The following is an 18,790-nucleotide window of genomic DNA, read 5'->3' on the forward strand; positions in this document are numbered from 1 at the left end:
TCCATTGGAATGTACTTGGTGACTACTTTACATCTACAAGGGACACTCAGTCATCCCACTGTTTGTCCCCTTCGGTTGGTTATCAGTTATATACATTCTATAGAGAAGTATTTGTTTTCCTTAGTTTCTCCCAGCGTTGACAACAACGTCAGGGAGGACGTTAATATCCAAACTAATTTGTGTTCATGGTACACATGCAAACATTCATGAATATCTTTGTTTACATATATTACACATTAAAGCCGGACCTGTTGGCCTTGCCATTGTTTAATTGTGCAGTGGCACAGGCATTTTCCTCTGTGCCTGTAGTTGAAAGTCCAGAGAGCACCCTACTCCCTTCTTAAGAAGTTTAGTCCTAGTTTAAAATATATATATACAGATTAGCCGATTTCATCTAAACATAGAAATCCGATTTAAAATTTTAAATTTCGCAGGTGCATAATTAGAACATTGTCAATTTAAAATAATAATTCTTTAAATAGTTTACTCCTTTTTCCCATTTCTATTTTTGAATGAATTATAAGGTTTCACCTGTAATCTAACCAATCTGCTTTAGTGTAAAAAACATGTTCTGTAATCTCTAACTCAAATTTACAGATGTAGAAAGAGTGCTTAGAGAGAGTACCTCTAGTGCCATATGAATAACCAAGATGGCAGGCTCTTGCAAGGAGGCTAATGGTCAGATTTGGGGAGTATCTTTAGAAGTGTGGAGGAGTTGAGGTGACAATTATACTTACCAAACCCTCAGATGGCATCCAACCAGTTGAGGGTATTCTAATAGGCACTCTATTTTCTCAAGTTTCACACAGGGAAGCTGTAGGGGACACAATCCTGGGACAATGTACATCTCGCTTCCCACTTTGTAATTTCAAGAGAAAGTCTTCACCTGTATTCCTTTGGCTGCATTGGATACATTACGTGTTGCATTTTTCTGTTGATTTTAAAGGTTTTGGATGATTAGGCATGCATTTTAACTCTAATGTATTTCTTGAATGGATTGAGTGGAAGTACATACCTAGGTTCATGAAAGGGGAGAGAGAAAAGAAAAAATGGTAAGGAGAGAGAAAGTTGGTTAAAAGTGAGTGTTCAAGTAGGAGGGGTTGAAATAAGATTAGCTGTCTGCAGGCTTTTTGGTAACTTGAAGATTTGTGAAAGCAGCGACTAATATAATTTTTTCGAATGCTAAACTATGCTGTTGGCTCCATAGACCTGTTTTTTTGTTTTGTTTGTAACAAACAATTTTTATTTATTAAACTACTTGACCGGTACAAACTAAATGGCGTCAGACATATTACATCAGTCTAAAATGCTGAGCAGCCGTATTCTGCGAATTGGCTAGTCAGCTATGATGGGGACATTCAGAAGGAGCTTGGTAGGAGATGATAGACCTGATCCCTAAGAGCAACTTGGCTCTCACCCCACCTGACCATTTTTGTTGGAAATATCAGTGGTCGGCTGGTGGCATTTGAAAGTGGTGGGGCATAAAAGTTTTGTAGGACTTGTATGAAGCGAGCAAGCCTAATGGGCAAACTTTGGTTCCGGGGGGTCCTCTGTGAGAAGGTGGGTTGGTATATGCTGTCCACTAGTTAAAGTGGGCATCTTGTACCAGGCCACACGGCCCTTATGATGTCTGAGGTCTAAGATAACCTTATTGAAAGCTATCCTAGTGGTAGCTATGGAGAGCAGCCTTCGGGCTTAATCTTGTAGTTATGTAAAGCAGGTTGTTTTACCAGAATATCACCTCCTAAATGATTAAATGAAAGGAGAACCACACAGTGTTTATATAAAAATATGTATTTATTAATATAACCGTCTACTAGTCTCTACACAAGACTAGGGCACAAAGCACACAATACTAGATCAATAAAACATTCGTAAATAGCGAAATACACAGCAGGCTCCAGGGGGAGACCAAACCATATACTAAATGAATGGTATAACAACTTCAATCGACACAGTGCCTAGAGCACGTAGAATCGCTGGGACCCCAAGGAACCACCCAGAGGAGTGACACAGGGAGCCCACGGAGGATGGGTGCTGTGGAGAATCAGACGTGTGCTCCGTACAACTCTATGGGAAAGTCGCGGTTGGAAAATTACTAGTTAAGGACGCTTCTAAGAGGACTTCGAGCAAACCCTTTTGAATTTAGGAGGTTCTAAGGCCAACCCACCAGTGAGTACCGAAGTACCCGTGTTACCTATCCCAGAGGAACCGGGTGCATAGGGGTCAAGTGGTGTCGGAAACCTTCGTTGTTTTCAATGGAGAGCTGCAAAGAAGTCCTGCTGCCAGGAGGGTGAAGAATGTCCAGTGGAATCCAAGCCTGGATTCGAGGTGAGAAAAACCTGAAAGCATAGGGGACAGAGTCTAGGTCGTTTCAGGTGACCAGTGGCTCGGTAGTTGAATGCCCATCGATGTAGAGTGCTTCAGGAGTGAAGAAGGGTTGCTTGACTCTGCAGCCACGGGGACCAGGAGATGTCGAGGATGACCAAAGTCCGGAGGTGAGCTGTCCCACGAAGGACGTCCAGAGCTGAGGGGTCGATGTCCGGCTGGAGCACCAACAAGCCTTGGCAACTGCAACGCACGCGGTCCGAGGAAACGGGTTACGGTGTGGACCAGCAAGGTCTCTCCAAGCAATGGAGAGTCGGGCACGTCTGGAGCAACCAGGTAAGCCCAAGAATTAGCAAGGTGACCCTCGCCAGGACCCACAGGCCAACGGACCAGGGATCGTGAGGTGACCTCAAGTAAGTCTGCAACGCACCAGCCCACAGGACACTCATGGAGTGGATGCCGAAAATCATCGGTGCAAATACTTCTCGGTGCGAGACTACATGGAGTCCAAAGCACAGGCTCAGGAATAGTCACTAAGCACATGCACTTGAAAAAGTACGCGGTGCCCAGGGGTTCGGGTTGCACGGTCCCCACGAGGGATACTGCACTCCGAATCGCTGAGAGGGCAGATCGACCTCAGGGACCTTCGGAAACCCACCTCCTGTGTTGCTGAAATCTTCCAGAGTCCTCAGGAGGTCGGGACAAGCAAACTGGTCAGATGCGTTTAGGTGCCTGCTTTTGCAGGGGAGTAACTCCTTTACTCCAAGGGAGATTCTTCAGTCGTCCAGCGTCGTGTAGGAAGTCGAAGTGCTTGGTTTCTTCTTAGCAGAACCGTGTCCAGGTAAAATCTAAAGTCCTGTAGCCAGGTAACCCACTTTATACCCATGGGAAGGGTTTGGAAAGATTCTGTGGACCCTCCTAGGGGAGCGGCAGGACAGAGGGGTGGCTACACCCATATCTTTTTGTCCAGTTTCGCGCCAGAGCAGGAGCAAATGGCTCCTGGAACTGGTTTGAGCTGGACTATGCACAGGGACACCAAATGTGCCCCCAGTGCAGACTGTCTGGCACTCTAAGAGTGCACCCACCCAGCTCCAATACATTAAATCCTATCTGAGAGGTGGTTACACCTCCCAGTAACAGGATGCCTGTGCTGAGCCTCTGCGCGAGCTTGGCTCAGCAGCAGGAGAGCAGAATTGTGTCTGTGGCTGGCAGCATCCATTTTGTGCTGCCCAGGTGGAGAAAGCTGGTACCGGGTATACCGGTAACCCACATATGTCCTTTCAGAAGGGTGGAATCTTACCTCCCCTGCCAGTTACGGGTGGGAAGGTATGATTCCAAGGTGTTTGACACCAAACACAACATGTTTCTAATCCGCCGTTTTAAAGTTAGCATCTACCGCAAGGTTATAATGCACTTGAACATATAAATGTCTGGCTGCATCACAGACAACCCCAGAGAATGGTCTCCGGAGGCTGTAGAGGGGCTCTGCTCATGCTGGGGCACCCTCTCACGTAAAACCCAGCACCCTGCCTTCAGGATTGTTAAGGCCTGCCATAGGGTTGACTGATGGGTATTCAAGTGTAGTGATTTAAATAGATATAGTGAACCTATATCTTAAGTAAGTGGTGCAAGCACCAGCTTGCACAGCCTGCTATAGCAGACTGGCTGTGTTCATTTGGATGGCCTCTCAGGGGTGGCACAATACATGCTTCAGCCCATGGGAGGCCTCTGGGGTACCTATGCCCTGGGTACATGGTGTACCATATACTAGGGACTGATAAGGGTACTCCAGAATCCAATCTGGACTGTACCTAAAGTACATGTATCTTAATTGACCGGAGAAAGCAGGTAGACTGGGGTCCTGGATAGCTGGATCCCAGTCAGACTAGGCCAAAAACAGTGCAACATCAGCAAAAAGTGTTGGGGGGGGGGGGCCGTAAGAAGCAGATACTACTTTCCTACATCCTCCTCCCAAGAAAAAAAATCCAAAAAGATTGGCAAAATGATGTGTTTTAAAGCAAATTAATTTAGTGAGAAGGCAAGCTTTATAAGGCCATGGTTGCGTATAGTCATGAAATATTGAACACATAAAAAATGCCCCATGTCTTACTGCATTAATATATTCAATAGTTACTGTACCGTGCAAATTGCACAGCGCAGCATGCTTCAGGCCCTGTAAAGCGTGTGCTTGCCCAGTGTCTTGCAATGCAAGAAAATGCTTTAACCACGCTTCGGGAAGCACCCACAGCTGTTGGTGGCAATCAGTCATATAGAAATATGTGCAGGCAGATCTTTAAGTGGGATGAAAAAAGTGTGGGCTCTCTAAAAGGGCACATGTAAAATACATTATTGCGATTGCCATAGTGTGCCCCCTGACCGGTGATGTTGTTACACATTCAGATACAGAAGACAACTGGCAAACACCTAAAACTTGGCAGTACTGTTGACTTTGCCAATGGTTGTTTAAGATGAATGAGTAACAGTGATTTGTTAGAAATAATTAACATTGGGAATGCATCAATTCTGAAATTGTGATACTGTGAATTTAAATGTAGAGGCCTGTGGAAGGAGTATTGACCTTCAGTTAGGTGCCCTTTATGTTGAATATGTATGCCCTTTTTCTCTGCACTTCTAGTCCACCAGCACATCTTCAACCTAGTCTCTTGCCTCTTCAGCACCCTCTTTTGACTCGCCCTCAAATGCACTTCCTTGCATCGCCACCTCACATCCCCCAACATACACAGCTCTGACTCATATTTAAGCACTTTATTTTATCTTGTATTGTTCCTTTATAAATATTTTGACACCTGTGTACGCCCTTCACACACATTTCCATGCAACTGAAATACATGACCATTGTTCTGTGCGCTCTGCAGAGAGGCCAACCCCGCCTCAGCGCCAGAGCTCTCAATCAAAGCCCCCCATAAACACCTGGCACAACTCAAAGTATGCACTATACAAGAATAGTAAGATGCACGAAAAAAAACACATGATGAAATGGCCAACACTCTTGGGGAATGCAAGATTAAGTAAAACGTGAAATAAGAGGAACTAAATCGCTGACTTTCATTAACTTAACATTTTCAACATTCATTATTCATAATCAATCCATGTTTTTGACATTAATGTTAAGAGCATGAAGATAGGGCCTGTTTTAATGCCATACAGCAAATTACTCTTTACTAAAAGCTTATTTCCTTTTCCACTTGACACATATGTTTTGGATCAACTGTGCAAGTGAACAACAGCCCTGCTCCTCTTTTGGATCAATTTCGTGGGGGAACAAATACAGCAGTTCCACTTCTAAAGGGGCAAGCGACCTGCAGCTGGGGTCAGAGACCTCCACAGTCACAGTGGGGCAAGTTTAGCATAACAAAGAGTCTTGGCACAATATACATAACACAACATTAACAGAATACTTATTACCAAGGACAAGGCTCCAAATCACATGCTTACATACAGTCCTACTGTGTGACGAATGGGAAAGGGTGGAATCTATGCCTGGGAATGTCAGACTTCTGGCTTCACGCAGGGATGCAGATTCAGACACCCAAAACCATGAAACTGACTGCATCACTGGCTACAGTGGATACCAACATAGACTACAATGGCAATGAAGGACTTTAGAAAGGTAAACCCTCCATCATGCGTCACAGTGCAGAAAGTGGATTTACTGCCTGGCTTCAGTCTCCTGCTTCAAAGCAATGTTGGGCATGCAGCTTGGTGACACAGCTGAGAAAAGTACTTCGATTTGTGGGTATGTGCAGGAATGTGATAGCCTGCGGGTAGAGGCCTGCATCTTCACCTTGCATTAGGGCCCAAGGAGGTGTTCCTGCAGTAGCGCTCACCTCATCCTTGTCAAGCGCTATCCCTCTCACCGCTGCACGGTTCTCACGCAGGCGAAGCCAGGACCAAAAGCGGGTCCAGCTGTGTCCAGAGGAGTCTCGGCTGGGTCATGTCTCTTGGTTTCGATATTCCTGACCACCTGATGCTTTTCCCACTGTAGAATTAGTAGGTTGAGCTTCTTTTGCTCTTTACTGTGTTTAAATATCTTAAAAATGGACAAGTGTTAAAGCAGTCACCTATCTAATCCTGACAAAGGCAAAGCGGGCTCCAATTTAATTACCAGTTATCTATTGTATGTCATAGGGCTGATTGAGACCGTGCAGAAGTTACCATGGATTAAAACTTTTTTTTTAAATACGGCTTACTTGGCAGCAATAATGCTGTGGAGCCCACTTCTAGATCTCACTGACCTGACGGAGTCCCCCGCCACTCACACCGTACAAATCAATCCTTGCCTAGTGGATTCAGAATGAAAGCAGGAAAATAGCTACCGTACCCCCCACAAATTTCTGTGTGGCCCAGGATTCCCAAATATTTTTTATTCATGAGTCACCGCTTCAACCTGGCAGTACAGGAGAGGTTTTTGAAATACCTTCTGGGCATGCTACCTCTGCTCCCACATTTACCACCTTGGAAGCGGAACACAACAAAGTCCTTCTGCAGCTTATGCGGGACTGGTTGCTATGATCTTCTGCATATAATATTAATTTGCAAAAACGGAGTGACGATACCTCTTCAATCAAAGAGGCATCTGCACCTGCAGACAGGAGTTATTGACCTGTTTCAAACCGAACTCGACGCAATTAAACTGCCGCTCTGTGAGATTCCTAAATAAGGTAGAAAAGAGGCTGCCCCCGTTGTCACCCTGCGACTGCAAAATAGGTGAAGTAAAGACCAGCTAAGGAAAAAATGGCACAACGCAGAAGGGCAAACTGCAGTAACTAAACATAAGACATGTGACAAGAACACTAAATACAACCTGACGAGTAAAACGCACTCTCAAACCATGCAGAACCTGGGTATCTGAAATAGCACCTAGCACTTCAACCTAGAAAACTGTATAAAAGTACGCCACATTGACCAGAGTGTTTAGATCATGTTAACGTAATAGGCACTTTATGATAGCAAGTTTTTAGCACAAAATATTCTTGCAAGCTTTGCACAGTTGGGTGAAATTGGTATTTTCTTGCTGCTAACAAATCAAGGATTGACTTGGAACTCTTGGCATAACCACATCTGGACGGAACCACTACCCAATGGAAAACTGTTTGACATGAACTGATTTCTTCAGTGAAACCTTTATTTGGCACAATAAGTAAACCGCTTGATGTTTTCTTTTAACATAGTTTTATTTTTATATTTTTAGCTACAATTGTAATGTTTTAACTGTACAATAAAACTAAACTAACCTACAGGGACGCAGAGTTGTAGCTGCTAACTCCCTTGTGTTTGTACAGGATTGCATAAATACAGATAACAATCAAATTACATGTCTGGGCTGGTACAAGCTTGGTGATGGACTATATTCTAATTTCAAAGGATTTTCGAGCAGGAGTTTTCATGGCTGTAATATACTGTCATGCTGTACATGTGACCATAATCCCTTAGTATTTGTTGTTAAACTGGGAATTGGCAAGATGTCCAGTGGTGAGACACAAGATAGGATTTAAGAAACATAAGGGCTTAAATATCAAATGGAGGTATATTGATGAGGATAAATTCCTCAGAGAACTCGTTGTAAAGAACCATACCCAACCTGCTATGACCCTGCAGGATTAAGCAAACCCTGTGGATGTTAGAGGCCTATTCTCCTACATAACTGGTTATTTAGCTGAAAAGTCAACATAAAATAGCATACGATCCAGTTAAAGCCTCCGGTGGTTTCACAAGACCTGTCCGCATGCCCGCAAACTCCTTAAAGAAGTCCTTAAGGACCAACCCCAAGATTAGGAAGGAATAAGGATGGCCAGAAGCTCATATAAGGTAGCAATTGCTGTTAGAAAGAAGGAACTGAGAGAAAAGGAGCAGGAAAACCTAGAAATAGCAAGCGATATGAAAGATTTGAGACCTTTTTGACCGGTTATTAATTCCCACAACTTGCTAGAAGACAATATCCCCAAAGTAGAGACCCTAATATCAGTTGGAAATTATGTGGGATAGTTCTCAAATCTTAAGAATTAATGAGGTGGGGAGGGCTGAAATCCTTAAAGGTCAGGACCTGGACTCGATTGGAGCCTTTAGCAACACGATTGAGGTCTTGGATGTCATCCAGGCCATGTTCCATTTAATAAAGCCCCGGGACCAGGTAGGATTCCAGCCAATATATACAGATCACACCCACAATATTTAGGGCCCTCTAATCACAAATGTTTCGAGATCTGCTGTAGTTGGTCTCCTAGTTAAGACACAACAGGAGGCGATTATAGTCCCCATTTTCAAGAAGGATGAAAAGGGCCAACCGCATTGCTCCAGCCCAATTTCTCTGCTGGATAGCTTGGTCAAAATTCTAGGTAGTTATATTAGCCAAACTAGAATATTGGTTAGTGGAAACACAATGTCTTTCGGGTGTTGATGTTTGAGTTTCGTCCCAGCCTTGGATCATTAGTGCAGACCTTGAACCTAACACTCATAGGGCAAAAATACACAAGGCCAAAAAAAGGGTGTACCAATCTTGCGTTCATGGACCTCACACGTTCATTTGACACAGTAAATAGGTGAAAGTTATGGGCCAGTTTGAGCCATTTTGGGGTTGATACGCCAATCTTAACTTTTCTCTCTAGGCTTCACACCCATAACTCAGTAAAGGTCAGATTCAGCAATATGGGAATCTTACAGAGGAATTTCAATTAGTTATTGGGGTAAGGCAAGTCTGTGTCCTTGCCCCCTTCCTTTTTCTCCTATATATTAATGGCCTAGAGGACTATCTATGCAGTACAGGCGGAAGATGTTCCAAAAATTGGAACTAGTCCGGTACCCGTACTACTATATGCCAATGACGCAGTCCTCATAGCCGGAACAGCCGATGGACCTAAATCTTTGCTGGATGCTTTTACCACCTTTATGAAGAATCCGGGCCTAAGGATAAACAGAACAAAATCTTTTATAATGAAGTGTGACTTGAAACTAACTAAAACAAGGAAATTTGTCCTTCGTGGCTCAGAAATGATAAAACTCCCCCATTTTACATATTAAGGCATACTTAAAATGTTTGTTTTAAATGGAAATTCCCCTTCAATATTATGGTCCTACAATTCCAAATGTCCATGGACTTGGTCTTTAGATTTTGTAAAAAGCTGGGGCATAAACCCACAAAAGAATTACTATGTATTTTCGGAAGCAAGTGTCTATTGATCATCTCATTTGGTGCTGGTATGTGGGGTTATTCCAACAGTAACTGCCTCCAAATTATAGAAAACAAATTCTTGAGAAGGCTTCTTTCAGTCCCCTAAAAACTTTTGTCAGAAAGAATTTGGTCTAGGATGCATAGAAGATCATATCTGATTACAGTCTCTTTTACTTTGTTTGAGAGTCGAACAATTCAGAATCTCATTTTTGCAGATTAATGCTGGCCGAATGTTTAACTACAGATAGGGCTCTAGATATGCCATGGTTCAAATTTATTAGAGATGACTTGATACCTTTAGGTATCCCAGAATATTTTTTCACGCCAGATACTGTCTGAGCTGTATCCAAGGTGAAAGAGCTGTATTTCCATCATAACACAATCCAGATGGCAAATAAGGTAGTTGGGTTGGCAGAAGATCCCTCGTATTCCAAATTACAGCCTGTGCTGTATCTCCAAGTAATTTCATATGAGCGGCATACATTTTTGCTGACCTGATTACGCTTAAATACTATACACTTTCTTGCAGCATTTCCTATACGGGGAACTTCGTTCTCATCACTGCCCCTTGCCCCAGTGATGATTTACACCCCAAAGCACTAAACACTTTTCCTTTTCTGCACCTTATACACTGCACAAATCAGACCTTTTCTCTGCCCAATCTTGAAACTGTCAAAAATTAGAACTCATGAACTAAGTTTAGCATTTTTGTGTTGCCTGGAAGGTACAGGTTATCCATGCAGTGCTGAATTTTATTTTGAGTGCCCTTCGAGTTCGCAGCAATTTATGATTGGGATTTTCATCCATATGTTCTTGATATTTTGTAGTGCACTCTATTAAATGAATCCAGTATTATGTAAACCACAGGCAACCTGTTTTAATGTACTTTAGTAAAAATCTGGTTGTATTATTATTTCCCCCCTGCAATTTAAGAACAATATAATTCGTCCCAGGGCCTTATAAAGGTTCCTGCTAGCTTATATTCCAAAGGTGGCATAACTGACCCTTTTTAGCTAAATTTTAGGACTTCTCTCAGGTTTTTGCTGTTTTATGGTTTTGTGTCTTAACAGGAAAATGCTTTAGTGTCCACGGATGCTTTTTGATGTTTACAAACGTTTCATGGTTTGTGTTTTTGCTATGTATTCTAACATGTTCTGTGCACTTCTATGGTTCAATAAACCGAAATAGTTATTTATTGCTTTACATCGATTTGTTTAGAGGTATGATTGTATCTCTAAATCGATCCATGTAATATTTTGAGTGATAAACATGTAGAATTTCAGATGGGCACAGCCCCATAGCTGTAATGGAGAAACCTCCCCTGGGAAATATTCCTGCGAATATTGCCATATTTTACGGTGCTTACGGGATCATCCCTTCAACTCCGGTAGGCCATTCTTGATGAAGACATCCATTGCTGCCCCGCAGCCATCTGCTCAGAGTGGAAGAGATGCTGGCTCTACAGCTTTGGGCAATGTGTTTGTGCCATTACCAACCCATGAAGGAAACCAGGCTTTTGTTTGCCAGTTTGTGTTGAATTTCTTCTGTTATATTTAGCTAGATCATCTTGATTGTGGGCATCATAGCCCTTTTTTTCTATCTGTGCTTGATCCTTACGTCTGAAACATATTGTTCGAGGCATATGAGCTGCAGACTACACACTTTTGCATAGATCACCATCTGGTGTTGGGCCCGGATGTTTGCAGTTTGTTTTTCCTCTTGGAAAGTCTTTGGAAGTCACGATGTCGGTGACTCCTCCCTTGGTTGGTATTGCGCATGGTCTTCGGCTCCATCCTCGGATTGTTTTTTTCTGCCATCGGGCTTGGATGTAATACTTCGCGCTCCGGTTCCGAACATTCCAGTTCGACGATCGAAGCGGAATCCTCGCTCTCCGCGGTATTGTTCAGATCCTGATCTCCTCAATCACCTTCTTCTTCGACACACCTTCGATTCCAGTCATCGACGGCGGCCTTCGGGCCTATCCAGGCTCCGGTCCCGGCTGGTGGAAAGAACTCCATTCAAGAAGTGCCCTCGATGTGGGTCCAAATTCCCCCCACACCGATCTTCATGGGGTGTGCAACCTCTGCCTTTCCCCTGAACACGAGGCTCGAGACTGTCCCGCCTGCAAGTCTTTTAGATCCAAAAAGACTATTCGAGATCGAAGGGCCAGACGAAAAATGGCGCACTCCTCGCCTTCCGTGCCAGTCGACATCTTCGGGGACGACGTTGAAGCTCTGGGACAGCAGCACACCGAAGAGGACCTAGTCAGTGCTTCCGAAGCCGACGACTCGGATGTGGAGGACATCGCAGAGGGTAGTGAGTAAAATACCCCCTCCCACACCCGCGCCGACACCCAAAAAGGCTTTGGTCACGCCTTCGCCTCCGGGCCTAGGCAAGACCACAGACACTGCTTCGAACACCCCACCTTCGGGCCCGGTGAAGAAGCCTAATAAGCCTTCCGGCGGCTCGGGCTCGAGCCAGCCTGCCAGCGGTGCCGAAAAACACCCTTTGGCACCGAAGAAGAGATCAGCCTCTACCTCGACACCGAGCTCCGCACCAAAGCCCTCTGTGTCGAAACCCAGCCTCTCGGTGCCGACCAAACATCATAAGGCCCTCGGCACCGATACTCCCGCGCCGAAGCCTGTCTCGGCACCAAACAAAAAATCGGAGGTTCCAAAAAAGTACGGCACAGACAAGCCTAAAAAGTAATCGGCCCCGAAAACTTCGGCGCCGAGCGAACAACCAGTGTCGCAAGAACTATTTACACCAGATCATTTGCAAAAGACACTTGCCAAGGATCCAAACACTGGACATTTGGAACTGTCTTCTAATAAGAGACATTTGAACAAACCAGCCCCACCTCCACCTCCAAAGAGGAAGGACTCTGCTACCTCCCCTTTCAGAGTGCCTTCCCCACCTCCTCCGCCTCCTCCACCCTCTCCACCGCCGCCCCCTCCACCTTCTCCACCCCTGCCTCATCGCTCTCCGACCCAGTCTCCAGACCATGATGATCAGGTGGACCCATACTACGACCCAGCAGATGTGCCACAAGACCCCACCCCTACAGGATCCCCAGACCCATGGGATGATTATAATAATCCAGACATTCCAGATGTCCCACAAGATGACCTTTATCCATCCAGGCCATCTCCACCAGAAGACTCATTAGGTTTTCACCACCTACTTCAGAGGGCGGCACATTATCACGGGGTAGAGCAACACACTGACCCAGTAGAAGAAGATTTCCTCCTAGACACCTTTGATACTGCACATAGGTCTACTGCTATACTACCTATGCTCAAAGGGGTAATAAAACATGCGCCAGAGGTTTTTAAAGACCCAGTCAGGGCTAGGGTCCTAAACCCACGCATAGAGAAAAAGTATAAAGCTACCCCTACAGATCCTGCCTACATCAAAGGGCCAGCGCCACTCGATTCCCTAGTGGTATCCACCGCAAGGAAAACATCAAATTCCCAGGCGTCAGGCGAAGCACCACCACCTGACAAGGAATCAAAGCTCCTGGACGCGTCAGTAAAACGCACTGCATCACAGGCAGCCAATATATGGCGTATCGCCAACACTCAAGCGCTATTGGCCAGATACGACCGAGTGCATTATGATGAACTAGAAACCATCATGCACCATCTACCAGAAAAATACAAAAATAGGGCCAATGAATTAATTCAGGAGGGAAAGACCATAACTAATACCTCTATACACTGTGCCTTAGACGTAGCAGGCACAGCCTCCAGGGCCATTAACACTAGTGTCCTCCTCCGTCGCCACGCTTGGCTGAGAGTTTCAGGCTTTAAACCTGAGGTACAAGCCTCCATATTAAACCATCCATTTGATCAAGAACATTTATTCGGTCCAAAGGTAGATGAGGCCCTCGAAGATGAAGAAAGACACAGATACGGCGAAATCTATGGGAGCCCTACAGTCACACCCTCCTAGGCGCTCCTTTCGCCGCTCTTCCTTTCGGGGCACGGGCAGAGGATACTCCTCAGATAGCGCGTCGACATCCTACAAATCCCCTCCTCAGTCCACCTTCACAAGGGGTTATTAAAGAGGCAGCTATAGAGGCAATAACAATAAAGGCAGAGGCAAAACAAATATCGCCCGCTCTGCCACACCGCCTACCCAATGACTTTCCCCTGCTCCCCCCCAGACCATCCTGCTCCGGTCGGGGGCAGACTACAAAATTTCCTTCACGTCTGGGAATCCATCACATCAGACAAATGGGGGACCCAAATTATTCGTTCAGGGTACTGCCTAGAGCTCGCATCTACCCCCCCAACATTCCACCCAGGCAACGCCAAATGTCACAAGAACATTCCACGTTACTAAAACAGGAGGTAATCTCCCTTCTACAAAAGCACGCAATAGAACAGGTCCCCCACGATCAGCAAAATGTAGGGGTCTACACCCTATATTTTCTGATACCAAAAAGAGACGAGACTCTACGACCTATCTTAGATCTCCGGCCTCTAAACACATACATACATTCGGACCATTTTCACATGGTAACACTTCAGCAGGTACTTCCGCTCCTCTCCCAGAACGACTTTCTCACCACACAGGACTTGAAAGACGCATACTTTCACATTCCGGTACACCCTGCCCACAGAAAGTACCTCAGATTCGTAGTGGACGGGCAACACTACCAGTTCAAGATGCTCCCATTCGGGGTCACGACAGCACCACGGGTATTCACCAAGTGCCTAGCGGTAGTGGCGGCACATCTCAGAAGACAGCACATTCACGTCTTTCCATACCTGGACGACTGGCTGATAAAAGCCGTGTCCTACAACCAATGTGTACACCACACCGCCACTACAATCCAACTACTTCACCAACTAGGCTTCCTGGTGAACCACCAAAAGTCCCAGCTAACACCATCCCACATAAAGCAATACCTCGGTGCCACCATAGACACCTCAAAAGCCATAGCCTACCCTAATTCAGCCAGGATTGCAAGCATTCAGGCTTTGCGTCAAAAATTCATACTTCAACACTCCCTCCCAGCAAGAGTGTTTATGCAACTGATAGGGATGATGGCCTCTTGCATTTTCGTAGTGCCTCATGCAAGACTCCAGATGCGTCCACTCCAAGAGTGCTTAGCGCGCCAATGGAACCAGGCCCAGGGGCAACTGACAGATTGGTGTTGGTAGACGGTCGCACCCATCGCTCTCTGCAGTGGTGGAACACCACAAATCTTTCCAGAGGTCGACCGTTCCTGGACCCGGTTCCACAAATAATCCTGACAACAGACGCATCGCTCTCCGGCTGGGGAGCTCATCTACTACACCTCACAGTGCAGGGCACGTGGACGCCGCAACAAAAGTTACTCCACATCAATAATCTGGAGTTACTGGCAATCTTTCTAGCCCTAAAATCCTTTCACACACACATTCTAAGCAAGGCAGTCCTTATCCGCACAGACAACATGACCGCCATGTACTACATCCAAAAACAAGGCGGCACACACTCTCCACAGCTCTCTCAACTAGCACAGAGCATATGGAGATGGGCAATTCCACACAAAATCTTTCTCCCAGCACAGCATGTCCCAGGAGTCCAAAACACCATGGCAGACCTGCTCAGCAGACAGACGCAGCAGATCCACGAGTGGGAACTTCACCCGCAGGTTCTTCACCCGTTCTTTCAGATGTGGGGGCATCCACAGATAGACCTATTCGCCACCCACGAAAACAAAAAATGCCCAAGCTTCGCCGCCAGATACCCACACCCATTGTCCAAAGGCAATGCGATATGGATGAACTGGCCAGGCAAATTTGCGTACGCCTTTCCACCTCTCCCACTAATTCCATTAGTGGTGCGAAAGCTACAACAGCACTCCCCCACACTAATTCTAGTAGCTCCAACATGGGCCAGACAACCGTGGTACACCACGCTGCTGGAACTCTCGGTAGTGCCACACCAAAAGTTACACCTCTCACCATGCCCCCTAACCCAGAACCATGGAGAGATCAGACACCCGGACCCAGCTCAGCTCAACCTTGCGATCTGGCTCCTGAAATCTTAGAGTTCGGATACCTTAACCTTCCCCCCGACTGTATGAACGTTATCCGAGAAGCTAGACGCCCTACCACTAGAGCCTGCTACGCTGCCAAGTGGAAAAGATTTGTTGTTTATTGCCATAAAAACACAATCAACCCTCTAGACGTATCTATACAGCACATCATATGCTACTTACTCCATCTACAAAGGTGTAACCTAGCATATACATCCATTCGACTACACCTCGCAGCAATTGCCGCTTACCTACAAAACAGACAGCACCTATCACTTTTCAGAGTGCCTGCCATCAAAGCCTTCATAGAAGGCCTCAAACGAATAATTCCCCCCAGAGTGCCACCCTCACCTGTGTGGAACTTAAATATAGTTCTCACAAGGCTAATGGGCCCTCCTTTCGAACCTTTGCATAAATGTGAACTGCAATTTCTCACATAGAAGACCGCTTTCCTTGTAGCCATCACTTCCCTTAGAAGGGTCAATGAGATACAAGCACTTACTATACAAGAACCTTTTCTCCAAATGCACCCGAACAAGGTTGTTCTCCGTACCAACCCAAAATTCCTACCCAAAGTCATTTCCCCCTTTCATCTAAACCAATCGGTAGAATTACCGTTTTTTTTTCTCGCAACCTCCAACTGTTGCAGAAAGGGCTCTACACACACTGGATGTTAAAAGGGCCTTGCTTTACTATATCCAGAGAACACAACCTTTCAGATAGATAAAGCAATTGTTTGTCTCCTTCTCTCCACCACATAAAGGCAACCCCATCTCGAAATCAGGGGTAGCTAGGTGGATTGTAAAATGCATACAGATTTGCTACCACAAAGCAAAGCGCACGCTATCTATTCCCCCCTAAAGCCCACTCTACAAGAAAGATAGGGGCTTCTATGGCTTTTCTAGGGAACATCCCATTAGATGATATCTACAAGGCAGCTACATGGTCAACAGCGCACACTTTCACTAAACATTACTGTGTAGATGTGCAAACCAAGCAACAAGCTAGTGTGGGCCAGGCTGTACTAAAAACACTATTTCAGACCACTGCAACAGATACCGGTGGTCGCCGCTAGGGTTGGGAACTGCTATATAGTCTACGCAAAAGTGTGTAATCTGCAGCTCATATGCCTCGAACGGAATATGCTACTTACCAGTATGCATCTGTTCTTGGCATGTAGAGCTGCAGATCTACACACGCCCGCTTGCCTCCCCGGTTACCTGTATCTGTTCCAGTCTATCTTATTTAGATACAACACACGTGGGTTTCTTCACTGTTATTACTACGCTCCCTCTTTCTCTGTTGGCGAAAAACAATCTGAGGATGGAGCCGAAGTCCATGCGCAATACCAACCAAGGGAGGAGTCACCGACCTCGTGACTTCCAAAGACTTTCCAAGAGGAAAAACAAACTGCAAACATCCGGGCCCAACACCAGATGGCGATCTATGCAAAAGTGTGTAGATCTGCAGCTCTACATGCCAAGAACAGATGCATACTGGTAAGTAGCATATTCCTACGTCCCACACAAATTAACCTAAAGGAGTTTTTTAGTAGAGTATGCATTATTTTTGTACAAAAATAAATGTCTTTAAGGAACATAATTTTTCACTTTAAGGACCAGCGTTAGATTTGTTTCACAAGTCTATGCAACATGCAATGATATAAATATCTCTTCTAAGCTCAGTGATGCACGTTTGTTGATTATTGTAAGTTTGGATTATATTTGGCGAGTTATAGTGTGAGCAATGTTTGTCATTCGGTTGTTGTAACGTTGACATGGTATGTACTCGACTTTTATATGTTTTCTGTTTCTTTGTAGAGAGCGCAGGCTGCCTTGCATGCAGTGGGAGGCGTTCCGCCTGGAGGCCTTGCACTTGCTGGTGGCCCAGTTAGTGAAGGACTATTACTGCCTGGTCAAAGTCCTGTAATTAGGATCATCGTTGAAAATCTCTTCTATCCTGTCACTCTTGAAGTACTTCATCAGGTGAGGACATGGGTGTTGATTCTTTTTTGTTCAGGGTACTTCACAGCTCCTTTGTCTTTGGAAATTAATAGAAGTGTCTGTTCTAGCCAAGAGACAATGCCTCAAAGAGCCTACTTTTAGATTGTTCTCGTAAGGAAGGAACATCCTCTCCATCGGAGAGTGCCAAGTGCATCTTTATTTATTTTCTTATTTTAACCCTCTATCTGTTTTAATCAATGCATTTTCCTATGGGGTTCCAGTCAGTATCACGTTTGGATCCTGGTGCCCCCTCTTTTGAAGTTAATGGTGGGAGACCTTTTGATTCCCAAGAAGTACTTCTGTTCAAGTTTAATGAAACACTTCTGTTAATCGTCAGTAGAAGGACTCTTTTCAATGCTCTTATTTTGTAACTGAAGCCAAGTCTTCAGCTGTCCCGAATTACTTGTACTCTTTTTAGGAGATGGAGCCGTCTCCTAAGACAATAGAAATGCATGCTTAATTCATTTATCATTAGTGACATCTTTGCGAAAAAACATTAGGTATAAGCACTGTCAATATGAAGTGTAAATTTCTACCAGAAACTTGGATCTAAGGGGGGGAAAACCTTTTGTGTTGTCCCACAGAAGTTGGTCTTAATTTGCAATCTGATTGGGCTTCTGGCAAGTCACAGATCTACACTAATGTTTTCACCTGCTCTTTTGAATTAGAGGTATTGTGGGGTCTCATGGGCTGCTTTTCATATCTGCTCTCAAGTGCAGTTTGAATGATAATTAATGCTTTGTCAAGATCTTAAGTTAAGGGCAGATTAATAGCAAGAGTACTTTTAATCTAAGTGGTGTATGAGGTAGATTGCACGTTATTAGGCAGCATCTCTTCCTAACGGAAACGTGGCTTACTCCACACTCTGACTCGGACATAGTGTTAGCCACTCCACCGGGATTCCTCATCCAGTCTCTCCCTCGACCACTAGGCAGAGGTGGAGGCATTGCTATCATCTACCGAGACTCTTTCACCTGTAACTCCAGCGACGCACAAATCTCAGACTCTGAAAGCCTCCAATTCTCAATCAAACTAGACCCTACGAATTCCCTCTCAGGGATTCTAGTCTACCGTCCCCCCGGCCACCCCGGCTCCTTTCCCAATGCCCTCCTAGACACTGTAGCAACACAGGCTCACTCCGTCACGAATTTTATCTTAGTCGGAGACTTGAACATCCACTTCGAAGACACTTCAGATTCTGGAGTAGTCGACCTGATCACTGAACTAGCGACCTCG

At 45.2% G+C, this 18,790-nt stretch overlaps 1 protein-coding gene across 5 annotated transcripts in view; it reads left to right on the top strand.

Moving 5' to 3' along the window:
* The window catches only part of PTBP3 (polypyrimidine tract binding protein 3), a 683,480-nt gene that overhangs the window by 377,408 nt on the left and 287,282 nt on the right, over positions 1 to 18,790 (top strand). For all 5 annotated transcript variants that reach the window (XM_085641272.1, XM_085641268.1, XM_085641270.1 and 2 more), the window contains one exon: positions 17,372 to 17,536. In XM_085641272.1, coding sequence (XP_085497398.1) covers positions 17,372 to 17,536 — 165 coding nt within the window. The remainder of the gene's footprint in view (positions 1 to 17,371; positions 17,537 to 18,790) is intronic.

The sequence above is a fragment of the Triturus cristatus genome, chromosome 2_2 (assembly GCF_964204655.1).
Source record: "Triturus cristatus chromosome 2_2, aTriCri1.1, whole genome shotgun sequence".
Classification (NCBI taxonomy): Eukaryota; Metazoa; Chordata; class Amphibia; order Caudata; family Salamandridae; genus Triturus; species Triturus cristatus.